The following is a 22880-nucleotide window of genomic DNA, read 5'->3' on the forward strand; positions in this document are numbered from 1 at the left end:
TAATGTGATTAATTCCAAGCTAATTGCACTTTGTTATCTGGACATATCATGACCTTATTAAAGGTTACTTTAAGAGGAAGAAAATATCAGATTAAATACAAGACTATGGTCGTCCTGTTATCAATTAACACTAAAAGGACAAAGCTGAACTCTTCCAGTAGTTTTCCATAAAGACTTCTAACAATATAACTGTCCGATGTGGTATTACCATTATAAATGTACCTACCTATTATTGAGTCATTGATTTTAGTTTTCAAATTATATAGAGTTTTCTGCAATGTACAGGATATAATCCATGTTAAATGGTGCTCAGCACCAAAGATAAACTTTAAAAAGATTTTGTATTAATCTGTTTATAAGAATAAAAACCAGTGCTATCTTGGAAAGAATGAGAGCTGCCTTTTAATGAAGCAACGAGAGCCAGTAAGATGATTCCTAAAAACTAAGTTTTTTCTACGAAATGTTAACAAGGCTCAAGATCAGATGATATATATTTTCTTGCAAACTTCTGTAACACAAATATTCTTCATAACAGACCTTCATGACCTTCCTAAGACTTAGGAAATTAGACCAAGAATGGTAGACAGAAGACGGGCATGGATAACCACCAGAATCTTCCTTTGATGCATAGAGATGGTGCCTATGCATCAATCAGATATCTAAGGACACGACACATTTATTTTTTTCCTGAGCAATACTTAGCAGTTGTTTCTATTCTTCATTTACAGATTGAATTATGGGCACTATTACATCCAACACATTATAAAAGGTCCTATAGGGCTGATTGAACTGATATTGGGAATCTGTTCCAGATATAAGTAGGGGCCACTAAAATATTAAAATAACACCAGCAATCAAAACATCTGAAATACAATAAATGTAAAACCAGCTATAAATTTGTAGCATGTTTTGGAAGAATACTGGAGTTAGGAAGGATAATGTACACTGGGGGAAAACAAAGTCGTGATGGGGTCTGAGATTTGGTTCTGTTGACTTAAAAGAACTGCTGAGATGTGACTGATAAAATGGTTCTGCTCACCTAGAAGGTGCTTTTTTTTCTATAATGGGGAAGGATCACTCATCAAACCAAGCAAAAGCAATTTCAATTACTTTTGTTTTCCAGGTAGTTAGACAACAGGTACAGCAAAGTCCAGGAGAGGGAATATGAATATTCTAGTTAACAATGTGAACAATTAAATTAGCCTTGAATCTCATGTCATTAGGATGAACTTGTTAGTGCAAAGTTTAAAATGTCACCTTTAGATGACCACAAAATTAAGGATTACAATAAAAGCTGTATCAGACATTGGACTTCTAGGATCCTACTTAGCCTAAAACAGATGAGAAACTTCCACTGTCTGTTACCACATACACAAGGCAATTTTACCTATTTATGTTCCCAGAAACTACTACTTTGTAGCTTTTAAAACATTCTCTTTTCATATTATCAACTTAATCTTTTCCAAATTTAGTTCACACAATATGTGCCTTTAGGAAGAAAGGGGGAAAGAATTTTAGGTATCCTTATGTTTGGTAGAAGCAGTGTTTCCATTTGAAAACAATTTTAAGGAGTCAGGCTCACAAAATGAAATTATATCTGTAAATATAAAGAAAATTTATACATACCTTACTCAAAGCTTTGCTTTTCTTGAAACATGTTTTTTCTGATTCTTCAGTAAAGAAAATGTGTTTGTTTTGCATATTTATTTGTCTTCTCATGTCCAAGAACTTTGACTTATACTTCACATCTTTCTGTAGATACCTTACTCGCCTACGACTAAAATTTGAAATTCCACCATATCTGTGACCAAATCAAAAGAAGTTGACTGAAATCTTAAGTTTTGAGTTTGTTTCCTTATATGAAAAGAAAATATTTTCACTATTTTTCTATTAGCAGCTAGTATTTTAATTTCCTTTTTCTAACTTATGAAAATTATGGAATAAAGTTCAAAATGCAGAAGTTTAAGGTCTAGTTTGTATGTTAATTCTCAAGTAAATATGAAACACCAAACTTGGATTATCAGCATATCTTACATAGAGCAGAAAGCAGAAATTAAGTAGTAAAATAAAGAAATAGCAGAAAAATACAACACCACTGCAGTTGGAGAAATATAATTTTTTCTTACAGTGAGGTGATGCCAAAGCTCTTTAACACATATCTGGATATGTTCGAATTATCTTAAATGTGGTCACTAAATTCTTAAGCTAAATGAATCTGAACTCACCAAAAAAGCAAACCCATATTATTAAAATAATTAGAGACTGTCTTTTGATGTAACCATTTGCATTTTTCCTGTCCTAAAAGATATATACATGTATCTGCTATAAAACCTTTTTTGACTATATCAAGTCACATTAACTTCCTCTCCTACAGACTATTAGACACTTATGAGTGTAATATATTACTTAGCACTTATAAACTCCTAAACAGTTTGGTTTTAAATGTCAGGTGTTATCTTCTAGCCATATTAAATACTTCTTTGTAAAAAGTGTATCTTATCTTTCCCTTTTAAATAAAACTGGGTGTTCTAAATAGAGAGAGAATAGTTAAACCCAAGGTAAGAGAATAAATCTCAATGAGTGTATACTAGCAAGAGCTACCCACGTAATTTCTCCGTAAAATTACAAATGGGTAGAAATAAACTGCCAGGAATTTAAATGTGACACTATCAGGAAAATCCATTATTTTACTAATCTTTTTTGTCTTTAGCCTTAAAAGACTATATGAACTATAACTGCTGTGAAGTACCATACGGAGAAATAACCGACAGTCTTTTAAAAAAATATTCACAGTATTATAATTACGAGCATGTATTTCTGAACTGATTTGGATTTAATTTAGGTCAACCTATGTCCTTTTCTTGCTGACTTCATAATATGTAGGTATCTGTTAAAGTTTCACAACTAACAAAATATGTCTCAACTCTCAGAAACATCAAAGACCTTAACTTTGACTTAAGTTACTGGTGCAAGCTGACCAGTAGGTAGGTCTTCAGTGTACCTTAGTACGCAGTTTAGTCTTCATGTCATGTGCAATAAACTCTTCAGTTTCCTTGTATTTAATGCTTAGGTATGTAATCCCATAGATCATTTATACTTTCTGTATACAAAAGTTCATAGCAGCATTATCTATAATAGCAAAATACCACATATAATCCAAATGTTCTTCAATAGGTAAATGGTTGGGCAAACTCTGGTACAACAGTATACGATGGAATACTGTTCAGCAATATGAAGGAATGAATTATTGGTACAGGCAATAATCTGGGGTTACCTCAAAGGCATATGCTTAGACCTTAGGAAACTACCTCGCTGTACATACAGGATAGTCAATTAGATACAAGGCCTCACTCAAAGGATCAGGTAAATGTACTCATAAGGCAGGGTGTCATGGTATATTATTGAACAAAAAAAGAAAGCTGCAGACTATGTATAGTATGATTCCATTTTTGTATTTTATAAAGAGAGTAAGATGTGTGTACATGTACATAATCATAAAAACATACATGAATAAATTAGAAAGGATATATGCCAAACAATGCCTCTCTCTCTAAAGTGAAAGGAAAAATTTTCACTTTATACTTGTTACTTCTATTTTGTTTAAGTTTTACTACTATCAAAATATAAAAGAAAAAAGGTTACTGCAGATTTGAACTTTTTATGGCATGTTCATTATATACTTCAGATGTACACAGAGATATGTGAGACACTAGGTCAAGACAGAACCATACTTAGAAGTCTCAAGAGCTGGGCTTGAATCCCTTCTCTTCAGCAAATGATGTGATTGTTACCAAGTCAAACCCTCAGGAGCTGTAATTACTTTCTCTATAAAATTGGAATAACAACATTGGATTGCTATGAAGCGTAACTGCGTTAATACATGTGAATACATCAAATGTATGGTGATACCTCTACAATTCTTACTAACAAGAGAGGTTAGTGTTTTAATTGTAACATCTTAAGTGCTATAAAATATATAATCATTATTAGCTATCTGAATATCAGAGAGCTTTAAGACAGCTGAAGTGTTTAAGATTTAGGGACAATAGCACTTATGTATAATTACTTTTGTCCTGAGCCATGCTTGAATCCTAGAAGGGAACCATTGTCATCAAAGTCTGAATCTGGATTTTCATCGATGTCCAGTTCATGGCTAAACAAATAAACAAAAGGTAAATACTGATAAGCTGTTACCTCCAGAGCCCACCAGTTCAGGCAAACATCAACAAGTACATATAGTCAACCTACGCAAACTTTCCCATCATAACAATCAACAAATCCAGAAAGACAGGAAAAAGAACACTTTAACTAGGATTTTTCCAACTGAGATAAAGTACCCAGCAGTGTTTGGAACACAGTAATAAGCACTCAAATCTTAAAAACGTTAAGTAATTATCTCTATTCCCGAACATGGTACAAATATGGATCTCTCCATTCTCCTTTGGGAAAACACCAGTAAAAGCTGCTGCCTTAAACTAATCTCCTAGAAAGGTATCTCTAGAAGTTTTTTTGAAAAACAAGGAAACATTTAAGTAACAAGCCAACCGAAAAAATTACAAAAGACAAAATAGTTAAGAAGAATAAGGTTGTGATACAAATGATATTAAGTAACCCAAGATCATCCATCTATTGGGGATAACTTCTAATTCTCCCTACTATCTGGGAGACAGTAACAAGTAAACAAAAATGATGAGAGATTATTCGTACAAACTAAGTTATACTCACTGACCATTTATGGAGGACCTACTGGGTCCCAGGAATGCTAGTGCACACATAGTATGCCTTCGGGAACTAATGGAGGAGTTAACAAGCAATGCCTACTATGCAGAAGGAACACAGCAAAAGTATGCTTTTATCTACTAAGTTGCTCAGCCTCTGAAACTTGTTTACTGTTTTTCTAGATGCTGTATGGAACATAAAAGTCTTATGTGGAGCACTTCATATCCTGTCAAAGAAATGTTTCCAACTAACGTCCAAATTCTAATATCCATCCTTTCCTTATATTTTACATCATTAGCTTTTAACCATATGCTACACCTTTTATTCTTTTCTTTTTTTTTAAAATTAAAGTTTATTAGGGTGACAATATTAGCAAAGTTACATAGATTTCATGTGCACAATTCTGTAATACATCATCTATAAATCACATTGTGTTCACCACCCAGCGTCAGTTCTCTTTCCATCACCATATATTTGATTATATTTGATCCCCTTTACCCTCATCTACCACCCCACATTATTTTTTGTTTAATTACTTGTATCAATGGTATACCAGAAAGAGTACTGTCTCTGAAAGAGTTGGACTAAGCTCTAGCTTTTGAGCTGCCATTGTTGCTGTGTAAATCTGGGTAAGGTATTTATCTTTGTTTTGTCTTAGTATTCTTATCTACAGAATGAGATCGTTAGATTTATCTGATATATTTCAGCAATAAAATTCTGTGACAATATATACCCAGAGTTTTGAAAAATTAAAACTTCCTCGATAAAGAGACTACACCTACTTATGTATCTATTACTAATTGATAGCTACTAAGTGTCAGAGATATTACATGTTATCCCAATGATCTCACAAAAAAAGGCATCAGTTCCATTTTATAGATAAAAAATTATCGTAGAACAAGAGGCAGAGTTGGGATCTGACCATGTTCCAAAGCCCCAGGTCTTGCTTTATCTCTTCTCCTCACAGGATTAGCAGTGTTGTAATGTAACAAGCACTTTATAACTACTTACTCGTGGACAGAGTGCTTATGCTAACACATTCTGGAGAAAGGTAACATGCAACTTACCTCCTCTTGAGTTTGCTTGGCTTATGTTCAGGTGGATCTTCTTCGTTCTCATCTCCATCAGTACCGCTGGGGTGTGCTCTTTCTTTGGCTGTGTTTGCTTTTGAAGATTCCTGTGAATCTAAAGCGGCAGAGATAATACTGTCGATTTCCCCCCTTGGTTTGACAATTCTTCTGCCATTTGCAAAGGTGATCCAAATATTTCAGTGCCTTTCCTGCATTGAACTGTATGTGCACATGAGACAAAGTGCCAGACTACGTCTACCTATTCTGTGTATCTACATGCAGAATCTGAGCATAAAAAATTAGAGCAATGTCTATTAAAGTTTAAAAATTTCTATGATGTAACTACTTAAAAAGTGCACTAAAACTACTTTTTTTCCTGATAACTGTTCAAATCTACACAAACTAATCCACAAAGTTACCTTCTTCATACTGTTAACACATTTTGACGGAATTTTCATCTCAATGACTCTAAAGATGGCATGATCACACTGACTAAAATTAATCTCTTTATTAAGAAGCAAATACATCTCATTGTCTCTAATACAGCTCTTAATAATAGAAGTAACAGAAAAATAACCACCACCATTTAAAAAGAGGATTAACTTGCTATGGCTTTGAGGTCATGTCTGTCTTAGTTCTGTATTTCTTCAGACTGGAACAAAGTAGGTGGTGGAACTGGAAGTGGAGAGGTGTTTGCAATATAGAAGTGGGAAGTTTTGACTGTGCGAGGACAGAATATTTCAGGTAAACGTCCAACCACAAACAGTAGAAAAAATACTTATAGAGAAATGCACTATAGACCTCATGTTTTAATCTCAATGGAGAATCAAAAACAAATCAAAATCTAGAATTCTCAAATCGATCCTGATGGCAGTCACAAAGGAACTAATTACAGAAATGATCAACTATGTACATAATTAAGGGAACAGGAAATAGAAATGGTCAATCTATACACATAGCTTAGGGAACAGGCAATAGAAGACAGAGATTGTGAGGTTCACTGTGTGACGAAGAAAAAACGTAGGAAGGTAAGGGAGGATAATCAAATGGAGTAACACGAAGCAGTAAGATAGGGGCCAATGCATTGACCAATATAAACATTTCAACTTTTATTGCCAAAATAAATATAGAAAGTAATTAGTAGAGAATTGAAGAATAGCAAAAGACTAATATAAAATAATCACATAAAAAGGATAACAGCAGCAAAATAGAAAGGAATGAGAATACTGTACTGAAGTTAAGCTCCATTGTAACAGAACAAAGAGAATAAAGTAGATAGAGTTCTTTAATAACTCTCTAGAGGACTCTCAACTAGATGAAGTAAGATCCGCAACCTGAGATGAGCAAAGCAAACCTAACTATTAAGTAAAAGGCCAAAACCTTTTGCTTCATACAGGAATAAGGCTGAGAAGTCCCTATGAACCAGACTTCCAGTACCAAACATCAAGGATGCCAAGGTAACATCTTAGTGGCCTTCAGGAAAAATCGAAGTTATAAAAATTTCCTCCTCTCCCATTTTCCTGGTGCCTTCAGTTAGTAGTACTGGCAAGAGCATTCTTATCTACTCTTAACTTCTCTTAGCACACCTCTTACTGACTTTCTTTAGTCCTGACAGTGGCACCAGTCTGCATGACAATTTTTTTTTTTAATCACTTAGGCAGGAGTCAACCAAGTTCCTTAGCCTAGATATTTTGAGAATCCTGAAATCAACCCTTCCAGTTAAAAATTAACATCATGTCCTGCTGAGATTCCCTATAGAGCAAGACTTCACTTGTCTCAACTGAATTCCAGATAGGACTCCCATTTAGATTTGCCTAACGTCAAACGTGCACTCTCAATCATTCTTTAATGTGCCTTCAGTTCCTCTCCAAATTAGACTTCTCAAGGGATTTCCAAGTTTTAATTCACTGGCCACAGGCATAAGTGGAAGGAATGATACTTTTGAGAACTCTGTGCAAATATTCTTTTTTATTTATATAAAAAGGTAATAAACAACTTGTGATATAAAAATAAAATGCATTACATAATTTCATTATTTATCTATAAAATGTACCTGGCATTATTTAACTCTACCATAAATTATTAATACTAGTAATTTTGCTTAATAGATGCATTTAGTTAACTATTACTTAGTAGATAAATCTTGGTCAGTCTTACCTTGAGCTGGTTGATTTGTGCTTCTGTTCTCAGATAAGTTGTTGCCTTCCTTGGTTCCTCCATCACATGGTTCACTTTGGCCAGAAGCAGGGCATTCTCTTTGGCTGTTAACAGCACTTTGCCACTGATGTCCATCAGAACTTACAGAGGAATCTAACTGGTTCTGTTCTACTTTCCCTGAATTCAGACTTATATTACTAATTCCATCAAGTATTTCATTATGATCTTTATCATTTGAACTAGAGCTTTCACTACCAATTGATGAAGATGGAAAAGAAAGTAAGTCTGTTTTCATGCAATTTTCATCCTTCTCATTGTTAACTTCTGTTTTAGACCCACAGGTGTTTGTATCACAGCTTTGTGAGGCATCAAAAGTCCAACCCTGAGCATCCCAATACTGAAATTGTTCCAAATAATACCAATAAAGTTGACTATAATGTTGTTCCCATTCTTCCTTTGTATCAGGACTGTTCCAAGGTTCACAACATAGGGTTTCATCTGAATGTTTTTCTTGCCAGCTTTGCCATAATAGTCCTCCACCATATTTGTTCCAGTACTTTTCCCATTTCTCTGTAATTTCTAGCTGTGGAGATAATGTATTTTCAACAGGAAGGTTTTCAGTTTTAATGTCTTTTTTGGTTTGAAGTTTACGTGTTTTGGTGTTCTCATACTGTTCAGCTGAATATGGATCATCTGAAGCCAAAATATCATCTTCTTCATATGCTTGTTTCCAAGATTCTCTCATAATCTCATCTAAGTACTTCTTTTGATATTTTTTCTTTTTCTTTTTTATTTTAACTTTATTTTTAGTATTCATAGACACCTGCATGAGATAAATAACTTGAATATGAAATGCATTTCATGAACTAAAAGAGAAAGTAAAACCCAAGTCTATTTAGACATTAAACAAAAATACCCACAACCTCCCTACCCTGGGCTTTTAGTTACATAAACAAGTGAATCTTACTACCTAAATTTCCAAGAGGGAAAAAAAAAAAATCACATGTGGGACATATCGCAGCATTCAGTTTTGTTTAAATTATAAGTACGTACATTGAAAAAGAGGTGGAGTGCTCTAATTCATGAATGTATTAGATTTGGGATAAAAAAAATTCCATGATATTTTACAAAGAAAACTAAGAAATAACAAAATTAATACTTACCTCAAAATTCTTATGTGCAGACATCCCACCAAATTGAAGTGGCAGTCCCATACTTCTCATGAGTTCAGCCTCAGAATCAAGTCCATTTTCATCTAGGCCTATTTCATTGCTATCACATGATTCTGCAGTGTCATGGGAACGACTACCTTCTTCTTCTATAGCTTGGTCTCCTACAGATAGTATGTTAGCTTAATTTTTGAGAAAATTGAGATGCGAGTTTTATCATCATTTTAATGAAGAACCCGAGATCCAGAGTTATTACATGACTTGCCCAAAATAAAAGTACACAAATGTTAGAATTTTTAAGGGGAAGAAATAAAAAAAGGAAAAAGAGAACTGATGGTAATATGGACTAGTAAAAAAACAGCCAACTAAGAATCAAGAGATAATTTCTAGTCTGTCTTTGCTTGCCACTACCATCTAGCTGCTCATTCAACTTATATTTACTGAGTATCTCCTCTGTGCTGGGCATTGTGCAAAGTACTGAGGACATGAGAAGAAATGCAGCAGAGTAACCATAGGGGAAATATGTACATTTTCACATTCCTTATGTGCAATATTACTGAACTAGATCAGTGGATTTAAAATGGTATTTGTAGTTATTTTAGGAGCTGTTAATAGCAGAGGTGAGAGGTATGTCTTTAGGCCCCTCGTGGGTACTTCCATCGCAACTGGATTTACATCCTGGGACTCTATGGGAGAGTTGACTTAATGAAAGTATTCTGCTATTAAAAGTTTGAGGGCTAGCGCGGTGGCTCAGGCGGTCGGTTCGATTCCCACATGGGCCACTGGCATCTCAACCAGAAGGTTGCCAGTTCAACTCCTCGAGTCCCACAAGGTATGGTGGGCTGAGCCCCCTGCAACTAAGGATGAACACAGCAAGTTGAGCTGAGCTGCCGCTGAGCTCCCGGATGGCTCAGTTGGTTGGAGCAGGTCCTCTCAACCACAAGGTTGACGGTTAGACTCCCGCAAGGGATGGGGGGCTGCGCCCCCTGCAACTAACAATGGCAACTGGACCTGGAGCTGAGCTGCGCCCTCCACAACTGAGACTGAAAGGACAACAACTTGAAGTTGAATGGCGCCCTCCACAACTAAGATTGAAAAGACAACAACTTGACTTGGAAAAGTCCTGGAAGTACACACTGTTCTCCAATAAAGTCCTGTTGCCCTTCCCCAATAAAATCTTTAAAAAAAAAAAAAAAAGTTTGAAATCTACTGAAGTGGAAGAAAAACAAGTTTCACTTTATCCTAATACTGGTATGCTGGTTTTAAAAGCCTGTAACTCATGTTGCAGTTTTCCCCATGTCTAAAGAAACATAAAGGATATGTGTGGAAAGGACAAATGGGGTCCCGATAGGGAAGTCTGAGAGAGACCATGATGGTTTTCGGGTAACAAGGTGAGGCTCAAAGTATAGAACAAATTCTATTATTTGATAAAGTTAACACAAATTATGGCCTCTTTATTTCAGACAAAAGACTATGGATGTTCACTTGGAATTTATCCTGAATCATTTATCTGTACAATTGTTAAAGTATTTAAACAAGGAGGCCATTAGATTGAGATGGCTCTAATGCCTTGGTAACCTATCCAAACAAATCAAAACCTAAGCCAGAGTCAATGCACTTGAACCTGAGAGAATGAAATTTAAGAACAAACAATCACAAACATCTAACTAAGTTTTCCCAATTAAGGCAACTGCTTAAACTGCCAACTAAGTTTTCCCAATTAAGGCAACTGCCAATCAAATAATCTTGTTTTGCTTTACATCTTCTCTATAAAAACCCCTCCCCTAGCTCCAGTCAGCAGAGCATTCCTAGCTACCTTTGGTACCGTACTGTCTGATTTGAATAGATGTATGCCGAAATAAACTCTTGAAAAAATTTAAAATGTGCCTCAGTTTATCTTTTAGCACAATAAAATTTTGTTGAAGAAACTATATGCTCTCTATTTTTCAAAGCTTCAAATTTCAAATTGCTTTTATCTAATGGCAACAACTCAGGAAGGAATGCTACACAGCGCCAAAGAAGTTATCTCATGTCCGTGGAGAAGTTAGCTATAGGAAAAGAAAAGATCTGCTTTGATAGGGATTCTAGAACCATGTTATAATAAACAATAAAGACTGTTTATGATTACATTGTTATTTGCCATTTATAATATTTTATGCTGAGAAATTAATACAGTTTTATAACAAATTATAATACAGTATTATGGTTAATTTTATCAAGAAAGGGTTATATAGTTTTATACAGTATTACCTGCATTGTTGACATTGTCTTTAACATAGTAGCCTTTTAATCCCAAATTGCACAATTTTCGATCTCTGTGAAGCAAATTAAACAGTCAATACTGAAAAAGATTATTAAACTATAAATTTAGAGAAAAAACAAGTTCAGGGCAGCACAGATTATTTAAGAAAAACATTAAGGAACAGAAAAAGCAATCGGCTAATACATTTTCCTCATCTGTAATAGAGAGGTAATAATACTTAGCTCATGGGGTTGTTGTAAGGATTGACAGTATCTGTAAAACCTTAATTGCTGAATTGAATTGCAAAACTGGAGACCAGACCTGCATTGTACTGACCCCACTAAGATACTGCTCCTTTAAGAGCCCTGAATAAGCATCTCATCATCATATCTTTGAATACAATAATCATCATTACCATTTTAGGTCTTTTTTTAATCACTGTACCTGACACATGCTAAATAAATAGTTCTTGGAAATTTCTTAAGTACAAATAGCAATTTCTCTACTGCAAAAGGGCTGTGGATTAGTTTCAAGTATAATAGTAATAAAAGGAAGTCCTTTCTGAAAGTGCCGAAATGAGATCACAGAAATGTTATGTGACTTGTCCAAGGCCACACAGCTGATTATTGGTAGAGCTGGGATGTGAAGCCCAGATAGATATTCTGCTCCTAAGGACAATATTCTTTTAAATTCTGGCTCAGGAACTTGTGGGAAAGGACATATCCAATGATTTTGTTGAGTTTATGATTCTTCTGTATATGAAAAACCAGACATCACCACTAGACACTGTCACATAGGTATGACCAGAGATAAATTCAGGCTCTTCAGTTTCCGCAGCAGTTCTCTATCTCAACTAAAATACATTATGTTAAAGTATTTTAACGAGTCACCAGTGTCAGTGACTTTAGACCACTTAAATACCTTAATCAGAAAGATTCACTTATGTTCTAGACAAATTAAAAGACCTCCAGGGCTGCCACTTACCTGACTGGGATTTTTTTTTAAAAAGGCCATTATTGAGACTACGTTTTCTACTAGAACAAAATAAAGATTACAAGACATATCTCAGGGTGTTGCTGGGATGCTTACATGGGGAAAAAAACAGAATGAAGTGTAAAACAATTAGTGCCTGGCACTCAGCAAGTAGCTTTTATTAAAAAAACCTGCCAATTATAAGTGGATATTTTTTAGTTTTCAATTTGCTTGATATTGCATCAGCTTTCCAATGTACTCCTTTCTTCAAACATTTGGTGACAGTATACTTGAGCTTGTCTTCTACCTTTTCCTCCCCTTTTAATCTTCACAAAATGTTGGAATTCCTCAAAGATGGATCCCACTTCTTCCCAACCCCCGCCCCAAGTGCTAAATCAATGGCTTCAATGACTATACTAGAATGGCTCAAGGTTTTAAGACTTCTCTAGAGCTCCAAACCAATATATTTAAGTACCTATGACATTTAATCTTGGATATCTGATAGCTACTCCAAAATCAAAACACAGTAAGTTGATTATCTTTTTATTATCTTCTGCTATACCCCCCAAAACCCATGACTCACTAGTGACCCCTATCTCAGTGAAACACATCAATATAAGCTGGAAACCAGGGAGTTACCCTTGACCTACTCTCCTCTTTCCCATCTTTTACCTTTCCTTCATTCCCCTACATCCAATCCAATCCCCTAAACTCAACAATTTCTCTCCTATATTTCCTCCTTTCTCCATTTCCACTGCCACCAATCCTTATCCACGCCACGATAATCTGTTGCCTGGAAAATGGTTTTTTTAAGTGGTTCTCCTTCTCTAAACCATCCCCCACCCTGCTGCTAGAGTAATCTTTAAAAACGTAATGATCATTTAAAAATGATCCCGTCCTCCAAAAAACTCTGCATATTTTGATCCTGCCTACTTCATTAACCCTATTTTCTATCTACTTCATGAACCCTATCTTCTGTCTTTCTTTCCCAGTCATTTTGTTTTATTTTCACAGGCTTTCTTTTGCTTTCTCAAGGCTTTCAGAGAGTTCTGATTGGGGAATGCTTCCTCCATTAAATAAACATATCCCAGTTTATTTCCATTCACACTTTAGACCTCTTTTCAAATGCTACTGTACTTCCTTAAAGAAATCATTGTCATCTGTGGAGAAAGGTTAGGTTTCTGCCACCACAGCATCCTGTACTTCTCTTCCATAGCACTTATAACTATAATTAATCAGATAATTATGTAACAGTTGTCTTAATATTGATCTCCTTCTCTAGAAAGTAAATTCAAAGGGTGTAGGGACTGGCTGTGTCTTGTACCCCCGTGCCTACTCGTACATAATACAAAGAAGCACAACTAAGATTTGTTGACTGAATGAATACATGCATACGTGAATACAAAAATGTCAATACTTTCACATAAATATAACATAGTGTTTAATTTCTATCGGATTTTCAGATTACCCCACAAAAACAAATGATGAAGCACTGTTTCAAACTTAAATTCTACTACATTAAGCTACATTAAAATTCACTTCTACAAGTTGAATCTAACAATAAGCCTGTGAGATGATTATGGTAAATACACCTGTTTTAGAGATGAGCAAAAATTAAGTGGCTGAACTCACACATCGAATATAAAGAAAACAATCCCTAGAATATAATTCTTTAGGCAGTTTTCCTACTCACTAGTTATCTTCCATGCATGAAAATTTTAACCCAAAACATATATTTTCCAAAGATAAAGACTGCTCAAAAACGGATGTGATTAGTTAAATCTTTTACCTTAGGTAATTACAAGTTCTATGTGTGTGCTTTTGCGCTTTAATAAATCTTAAGGTTTTAAAAATGACGATAACCAACACAAGTTACTCATCTTTCAAACCATCACCTTGTGATGTCACATCCATTAACGAGATTTCATTTTACATTTCACTTTCCCCCAATTTTAAAATGCCCCTGTATTTACAATGAAAATAAAATTACATATATAAGCCACCACATTTTTTTCCTAACAGCCTACAAAGTAGATTTACTCCTTCACTTAACTGCAGTAGGGGACCACTCCGTAAAGTCTGAGGACTTTTACCCCTTTTTCTTAAACATCACCTTGCCTAAGGGTCAAATACTCTGTCCGTGGTTCCAGGGAGCAGTTACAAATAGTCTGCAACACCTACATTTCTGGGAAATGATCGTGCTAGAAAGGAAGAGGAAGACGTTTTTACTTACTCCACAAACGCCCTGGAGCAGAGGCAAAGGATTTTATAATCCTCCTCTAGGTCTTCAATGAAGAGAATCATTTCAGCCACGCGGCTCCACTTCTCGCAGCACATTTTACCACCTCAGAGGAGGCAGCCCTGCGGTAAACGGCACGGGACCGGCCACTCGGCCTCTGCTGGGTTATTGGAGACCGAAAGCAGGCCTCGCCGGCGCGCCCCGTGGTGTAGGGTGAGGAACGGAGATGAGGTCGTTCCCGCCTGAAGCGAGCTGGAGTAACTAGAGCAAGCTACGGAGCCTTCACCGGAAGTGGCTCGGGGAGGGGCACAGGAAGAGGCGGGGCGACGGGCGGTGTAACGCTCAACGCTGCTCGGGCTGCAGCCGCTTTTTGGCTTTTTCTTCACCGAAGGTTGCTCGCGAAAGTAGGCCGCTCACATTTCTCCGCTTCCCTCGGCTGCTGAGCCATCGAAGAGCTGCCGCCGCTGCTCCAGAGTGAGGGCGAGCCCCCTCTGCCTTCTCCCGCCCGAGGTGCGTCGGTCCCTGCTTTGATCTCCACGCGCTCCTCCCTCCCGGGGGCGCGTCAGTCGCGCGGGGCTGTCTGTGAGCCGCGGAGGCCGCGCGGCTAGTCTCCCCCGGGCTGCCCTGGAGTACCCGGCTGGAACCGGCAGGGACCGGCGGGCTGGGTTTCCCGCCGGCCTCGGCGTTTGGCTCCGGCACTCGAGTGCTGGGGAGGGGAGGCCCTGCCTGGGTTACAGCGATCCGGTTCACCTCGCTCCGCATCTCCTCTCGCCGCTCAAAAACACTCAGTTCGGAGTGTTTCACTTCTTAGTGTTGGAGCGAGGAGTCTTCATCCTTACTAGAGGCCTCTGGGCTTGCCCAGTGTGACCCCCCTGATCCCGGGCTTAGAATCGACCCTACTGTGTATGAAAGATAAAAGGATATCCTGTGGTGGTCACGAGTGTAGTTGAGAGGCCGCGTTGGTGGTGGTTAAGTGTGCTCGCATTCAGACAAATCAGACATGGAATCCTGGTTTATGCCCCTTTTACTACCTTTGTGACCCGGGCTAGCGACAACCTTTCTGAGCATCATTGTGATCATCTGTAAAATAGGGATGATTAATAGTACCTGTTCCCCAGGGCTGCTGAAAGGACTAAATGAAATCGTAAATGAAAGGACTAAATCCTACCTCATATGTGCTATTAATAGTTTGCGTGGGTACATTCTTTGTAAGCTCCAGGCACTGTTGGTCCCCCCGGGTGTGCAGCCTGTAAAACAGGTCTCTGCCCTCAAGCGGCTGATTAATAAGAAAAATACATTTGCACATAACAAGGGTGTCGAAAACTGGAACACCACGGCTAGATTTGAAAAAAGCAGTGTTTGGTGTGGAGTGTTGGTTGAGACCACTCAGGCAGCTTCCTAAAAGAAACACGTTCAGATTCGAACGTCGGCGGAGCTCTTAGGACTCGGTTGGTGCTATTAATGCCGAAATGGCATTGGTATGTCTTTAGAATATTTAAAAACCAGGGTAAAAATCTAGATATTTAGAACAGTCGCTAATATTTTGACTGCATTTACTAGCGAGTGGAATGAGAAGATTAATTTTCAAATACGTTTATTCCAACATTCTTACTGCTGCCTTTTATGTCAGATAAGCTCATTTTAGTGACTCAGGAAGTTAAGAGTGCTGCACAGTTACATATACCTCAGTGTAGATGTGCAACATTTTTGGGATGAGGATAGGTTAAGAAAATAATAGTAGAATGGTAATTAACAGAGTGGAAGCTTTTAGCTGGAAGTTGAAGCACATTCTAGGGTTAAAAAAAATAACCGTGAGAGGTGATTTATATCAGAACCTATAGTTTAAAGCTTGAAATCTAAAAGGTATTGTTTTAAAGATAAAGTGATTGGGTTTGCTAGATATCTTTTAACTGATAAACTTCAGCTTTATTGATTGTTTGAAATCGAATGCTTATCACTAAAACTGAGTACTAAAACCCCTGTTAAGCCATTATTAAATATAAAAAAAGTAAAAGGGGACATTAATTTATATTTCAGCAAGTGTTACTTTTAATTGACATTGTCAGCATATTATCAATGTGGCTCATGTACTAAAAGTAAGAAATGGATCTGCTACCATCATGGTGGTAAAAGTACGGTATAGTGTTTAAAAGTAGATTTACTTCCTTAAGGTTTTGTAGAAAACAAACAAAAAATCCTGTGTTCTGATTTATTAGTTTTTGAAATATTCTGATTTTAAACGTCTGTAAAGTCAGTTATAGTAAATGTTCCTCACCATCAGTATCAATGTGGTGATATTTCAACTTGTGAACTTTTTCTTACACATTATATTAGTTGCAGATGGGAAAATTAAGCTACTTTCTATGTGATGCATAGGTTTGTGTTTTATTGTAGATTTTTTTTGATAGGAAATAATGTGGAATTTTTGGTAACTAAAATGTTATATCTCCCCCAAAACACCTTTTAACAACCATAGTTTTTATTGGATTAAAATAAAGTGGTAGAGTCAAGAACAGAACAGCCTGTGGTAGATTGGAGGAGGAGAAGGGCCAGGCAGAAGTAGAGGGAACACAGAAATTGCAATCTTAATATTTTCAGCCTTTCTGTCAGAGAGAGGGAGAGATTAAAGAAAATGTAATGAAAACCAGAATAGGAAGTAGGAGAACTAGGTTTTAATTTTGGCTCTTGGTTTTTCAGTGAATTAGTTTGGTAACTTTGGGCAAGTCAACTTGGCTTACTGTTTGTTTGTTTTTTTGGCTTTCTGTTTTCAACTTTTGTTTTCTAAAAAATTAAGAGGTTGCGTTCATTGAGTTCTAACACATTTTCTCACATTATCAAAAGTATTTTAGCAACTCAAAAGCTTGTTATTCAAACTCCTTTGTTAATTCTCTAGTAGCAAGTTTTAGGGCACTTCTTGGTCCACATTTTTGTCAAAGACTTGGATAAACACAAGTTTAGATCTATCTGTATTTGGCTGGTGTTTGTGCCTACTATGTACCAGGCATATTATTCTCAGTGCTTTACCTATGTTTTCTCATATAATCATCTATTTGTTTACTGATGCATCTCTTTTTCTATCCCTTTTTGCAACAATATTCCTTTGAAGAGTTGTCCATATTTGTGGTTTCCAATTCATTTACTCCCATTTTTTCTTGAACTTATTCCACCTGATTTTCATCTCCACTGTTTCAAAACAGTTCTTATTAGGGCTTCCCAATGCCTCTTTGTTGTAAAATCCAATGATCATTTGTCATTCTTTATCTTACTGGATCTCTGAGCATCATTCGAAACAGCTAAATACTCCTTTCTTCTTGAACCACCTTATTATTATATCCAGGATGCCGCTCCTGGAAGAAGGATGCTGGTTCCTCATTGTCTTCCCAACTTCTAAAATGTTGAGTTCCCCCAGGCTCAGTCCTCGAAGCTATTTTGTATTCACTCCCTGGAGCAAGGGTGTCTAAACTGCGGCCCACGGGCAAAGTGGGCCGCAATCCATTTTTTATTGGCCCACAGCAAATTCCAAAAATATATTTAGTTTACTTAAATAAACCAGGTGAGGCCATATGTACTTCACCTCGAGTGAGTGGCCTGGCTGTTTGTGTATTTTACCGAATATGGCCCTTGGTGAAAAACGTTGAAAAAAGTTTGGACACCCCTGCCCTAGAGGGACCTTATTTAGTTTTGTGGTTTTGGATATTGTCTATATATGTCGCCAGTTCCTACATATATTTCTCTCGCCCTGATCTTCCTGCTAAACTCTGCTGATGTCCAGCTGTATGTTTAACGTCTTCACTTGGATGTCCAATAGAAACTTAACATGTTCAAAACTGAATTCATGATCTTCATCCCATCCCCAAACCTATTCTTCCTGAAACTCCATCTTTTCACAAGCAAGCAGGTAATATGATGATGATGACGATGGTGATAGCAATACTTAGTGTATACATAGTGGGAGGCACACTTCTAAGCTTTTTTTATATAAAATAATCACAACAGTCTTATTAGGTAGGTACTGTTATTACCCCCATTTCATAGATGGAGAAACTGAGGCAGAGAGGTATTAAGTAACTTGTGTAGGTCAAACAGTAAGTGGCAGAGCCTCCCAGGATACAAACCCACGTTGCCAAAAAACTGTGTCGTCATCCCAGACTTCTCTCACTCACATTGTACATCCACTCATCAGCAGATCCTGTTGGTTTTATCTTTAAAATATATCCAAAAACTGATCATCTCTTATGACCTTCATTCTGCCACACTTGTATGAGCCATTTTCATCACTATCTCAATTATTGCAATAATTTCCTATTTGTTTCCTGTACAGTAAATTCTCAACACAGTAGTCATTTAAAATCCAATTCGGGCAGTCTCACTCTTCTGATGCCTTCTTCATCTCCCATAGATAAAAGCTGGCCCACAAATTCTACAATGCTGCCTCTCTCTGCCCATTTCTTACTGCTCTCCCTATCACTCTTCCTCAGCCTGCCTACCTTGCTGCTCCTTAGACCACACCAAGTATACAGCCTTTGGACTTGCTGTCCTTTTAGCTTGGAATTCTCTTCCAGATACTCACATGGTTTGCTTCCTTACTTCCTCAGGTCTCTGCTGAAATGTACTTTTACATGTAGCCTACCCAGACATAGTGACCCCCTCCTCACTCCTCCCTTGCCTACTATAGATCTCCATATTCTTCTTACCCTGCTGTACGTTTTTCTTTAACATCTGGATTGCTGTACATGCTCCTCTTAATATCAGTTAACTGGAGTCAAACACAGGGAGTGACCTCAGTGGTGAAAGGTTATGAAATCAAGGTCAGAGAAATGGTTGAAAGAAAAAGATTCTGACCAGAAAAGGGGATTTTGTAGTTCATGATCGCTATCCTGAAACTTCCAAGGTTGTGTAATGGAAGAGGTTCTACAGGACAGAACTAGATCCAGTGGGGAAAGGTTACAGCGAGGTTCGTATAAGGGAGATCTTTTTAGTAGTTTGATGGATGGTTTTGAAAATCGAATGGGACGCATTTTGAGTTTTCTGTTCTGGAAGGGTTTAAATCAAAATCAAGGATGACCATTTGTGGAGGAAGTTCTTGCATGCAGCACTGGGGCACTGGTAAAGGACTGCTAGATATCACAAAGGTTTCTGTGTAACCTTTCTCACTGGATGTCTGCCTATGCATTCACTCACTGTCCCTTTCCCCTTACTGTGTGTGTTAAGGATGTATAATAATGCGTCAGAGTGTGTTCCAGGCTAAGAGGTGTAGTTCTATTACCATATTGAGTTGGAGGAGGTACTAAAGAAGTTTTTAAAATCACAAGATTTTATAATCCTATTAAAAATCAGAAATGAGGCTAGATTACTGGGGACAGTTGTATTAAGCAATAAGGGTCAAATCATCTAAATGATTGATTTTTACGCCTAGAAAAAGCTTGTAACATATTTGAGAGACTATTATAAATTTTAGTTTATTAACAATATTTAACAGCTCTTTTTTTGAGATATAATTCACCATAACAATTCATTATTTTAAAATGTACAACTCAGTGTTTTTTAGTATATTCACACGTGTACAACCATCACTACTATCTAATTCTGGAATATTTTCATTACCCCCAAAAGATACCTCTGTTTCCATCAGCAGTCATTTCTCATTAGCCCCTCCCCCAGTCCCTGGCAACCACTAATCTTTCTGTCTCTATTCTGGATATTTCATATAAATGGAATCATAAAAAATGTGGCCCTTAGTGCCTGACTTGTTTCAACTTAGTATAATGTTTTCAAGTTTCTTGAATATTGTAGCATGAACCAGTACTTCATTCATTTTCATGGCTGAGTAATCTGTTACATGGTATAGATAGCACTTTTGTTTATCCATTCGTCAGTTGATGGACATTTGGTTTGTTTCCACTTTTGGGCTATTATGAATAATGCTGTTGTCAACATTCATATACAAATTTTTGTGTGAATATATTTTCAGCCCTCTCAGATATACGAGTATACACCTAGGAGTAGAATTGCTGGGTCATATGATAACACTATCTATGTTTAGCTTTTTGAAGAATTGCTGAACTGATTTCCACAGTGGCTGCACCATTTTGCATCCCTACCAGCAATGTGTGACGGTTCTAATTTCTCCACGTCTTCATTAACACTTGTGTTTCTTTTCTTCTTCCTTCCTTCCTTCTTTTTTTTTTAAAATTTTTTTTAAATTGGGGAATATTGGGGGACAGTGTTTTTCCAGGACCCATGAGCTCCAAGTTTGTTGTTCTTCAATCTAGTTGTGGAGGGCACAGCTCACTGGCCCATGTGGGAATCGAACTGACAACCCTGTTGTTCAGAGCTCGAGCTCTGATCAACTGAGCCATCTGGCCACCTCCCTTCCTTCCTTTCTTGATAATAGCCATCCTAGTGGGGAAAACTTTCACTGTAAAAAGTAAGAAGTTTTACTATGTTTCATTCTCAGTGATCAAACATTGGTAAATTATAGTGGTTTGACTCAGAATGTGATGTAAACAAAGCCCAGGCTTTATGTGTACTGTATTCACTTCTGTTAGCATAACAGGCCCAGATTGCTGACAGGTAAATATTTACAAGAAAATTAGACTAAACCCTCCATCCCTGGAAGAATAAATCAAAGTGCATGTCCTGCTAATAAGCCAGTTAGCAAGATAATCTTGGCATAAACACAACATATAATTGCTTTTGTATTTCTGTTTCCCTCTCTCCTCCATGCCTTTCATTCATTCATTTCCTGCCTCATCCACAAAGGATTTGAGATCATTTTCATTAAGATTATGTTGTATGGAATAAACGTAAAATATCTCTTAGAATCAGAACCAGAGAAAAGAAGAATGGAAAAAGGAAATCTTATATAGGAGAACATGATCATAAGGGCTAATATAATTGTATCATTGAATTTCATGTTTGATCATCAATTTATTATCTGGCAAACTTACTAAAAAGAGACATAATTACACATATTAACATCGTACTTTTTCTCCGAAGAAGCAAGGTTTGTTTTTTATATCTCTAAATTAAAAATAAATAGTCTCAGGTGGAACTTTGTATAGTACAACTAAAGAGTGTATGGGGGTGTTCTCACTAAAGCATTGATAGAGTATAATTTTTAATTCTGATACAATGGTGTGGGGCTGTATTCGTATTTGTCACACATTTGTGCATGTCTCTTGCTATTTTATGGAAATTCTAATTCTAGGCATTAATGATTATCTGTTTTTAATCATACTTTTTTCCATTTGTATACTGTGTTTTCCAGAATATATACATTGAAGCTTGGGACAAGATACTTGTCTAATTTCTGGTAGTTAAATGACTTGTTTAGAGAGTAACAAAATAATTGTATGGCTGTATTTTCAGTCATTTAAGATTGAAGAGAAATTTCAGTGACTAGAAGATAAAAATGATAGTGATAAAATTTTTATTAGTACATAATGTCAAAAGACAGCTTTTCTGTAAACCTGCTTATAAAAGACAGTATCCAAAAATGTATGTCATCATTTCCTAAAGATTTGGGTTACTTTTATTGAATCAGATATTGATGTTTTCTTTTGTGAAGGACAGAGGTATCTCAGTATAACTTATTTAAGATACAAATGTTCAGTATGACCCACTTAAGATATAAGTCAAATTAATAAGATCAATCTGAAATTTCATTCTTCATCAACTTTATTTTTCTCTCTCAATAATAGATTGAGTTCTTTCAAAAGCTAAACCTTGAAATATTTCATGGGTTGACAAATGAAACTTTATAATTTTCACATATCGATCTGCAGCAAAGTTAACCATTTACAATCTACTCGTTTTTGGTGTTAAGAAATGACTCTATAGTGTTTATGCAGATAAAAATTTCAGTTTTCAGCTGTGAAGAGAATAACATTGGATTCTTTTTCCCTTCTAGTGGCAAAATTAAAGACCTGTGATGACAATGAAGAAAGAGGCTGAATTTGTCATTTACACCTGAAGAAAAATGATAGACAAAAATCAAACCTGTGGTATAGGACAAGATTCTATGCCCTATATGACTTGTCTGATTCACATATTTGAAGAATGGTTTGGTGTGGAGCAACTGGAGGACTATTTGAATTTTGCAAACTATCTCTTGTGGGTTTTTACACCACTAATACTTTTAATACTTCCTTACTTTACTATCTTTCTTCTCTACCTTACTATTATTTTCTTACACATTTATAAAAGGAAGAATGTATTAAAAGAAGCCTATTCTCATAATTTATGGGATGGTGCAAGGAAGACGGTGGCAACTCTGTGGGATGGACATGCAGCAGTTTGGCATGGTAAGC

The 22880-nt window shown here is 36.5% G+C and overlaps 2 protein-coding genes across 7 annotated transcripts in view; one reads left to right on the forward strand and one right to left on the reverse strand.

Annotated features, from left to right (window-relative positions):
* Positions 1–14835, reverse strand: part of TGS1 (trimethylguanosine synthase 1) — a 33938-nt gene extending 19103 nt beyond the window's left edge. The window contains exons 1-7 of one of the 2 annotated variants that reach the window (XM_033126359.1): positions 14563–14835; positions 11366–11430; positions 9110–9279; positions 7947–8769; positions 5787–5904; positions 4067–4153; positions 1627–1801 (exon numbers count right to left, since the gene is read on the reverse strand). In XM_033126359.1, coding sequence (XP_032982250.1) covers positions 1627–1801; positions 4067–4153; positions 5787–5904; positions 7947–8769; positions 9110–9279; positions 11366–11430; positions 14563–14666 — 1542 coding nt within the window. In that variant the 5' untranslated portion in view covers positions 14667–14835. The remainder of the gene's footprint in view (positions 1–1626; positions 1802–4066; positions 4154–5786; positions 5905–7946; positions 8770–9109; positions 9280–11365; positions 11431–14562) is intronic. The other variant, XM_033126358.1, reaches the window with a different exon arrangement.
* A 90-nt stretch (positions 14836–14925) lies between these two features.
* Positions 14926–22880, forward strand: part of TMEM68 (transmembrane protein 68) — a 45545-nt gene continuing 37590 nt past the window's right edge. For 2 of the 5 annotated variants that reach the window (XM_033126364.1, XM_033126365.1), the window contains exons 1-2: positions 14926–15078; positions 22481–22874. In XM_033126364.1, the coding sequence (XP_032982255.1) occupies positions 22550–22874 (325 nt within the window). In that variant the 5' untranslated portion in view covers positions 14926–15078; positions 22481–22549. The remainder of the gene's footprint in view (positions 15079–22480; positions 22875–22880) is intronic. The other 3 variants (XM_033126363.1, XM_033126361.1, XM_033126362.1) reach the window with 3 other exon arrangements.

Source organism: Rhinolophus ferrumequinum, chromosome 14 (genome assembly GCF_004115265.2).
Source record: "Rhinolophus ferrumequinum isolate MPI-CBG mRhiFer1 chromosome 14, mRhiFer1_v1.p, whole genome shotgun sequence".
In the NCBI taxonomy this organism is placed as follows: Eukaryota; Metazoa; Chordata; class Mammalia; order Chiroptera; family Rhinolophidae; genus Rhinolophus; species Rhinolophus ferrumequinum.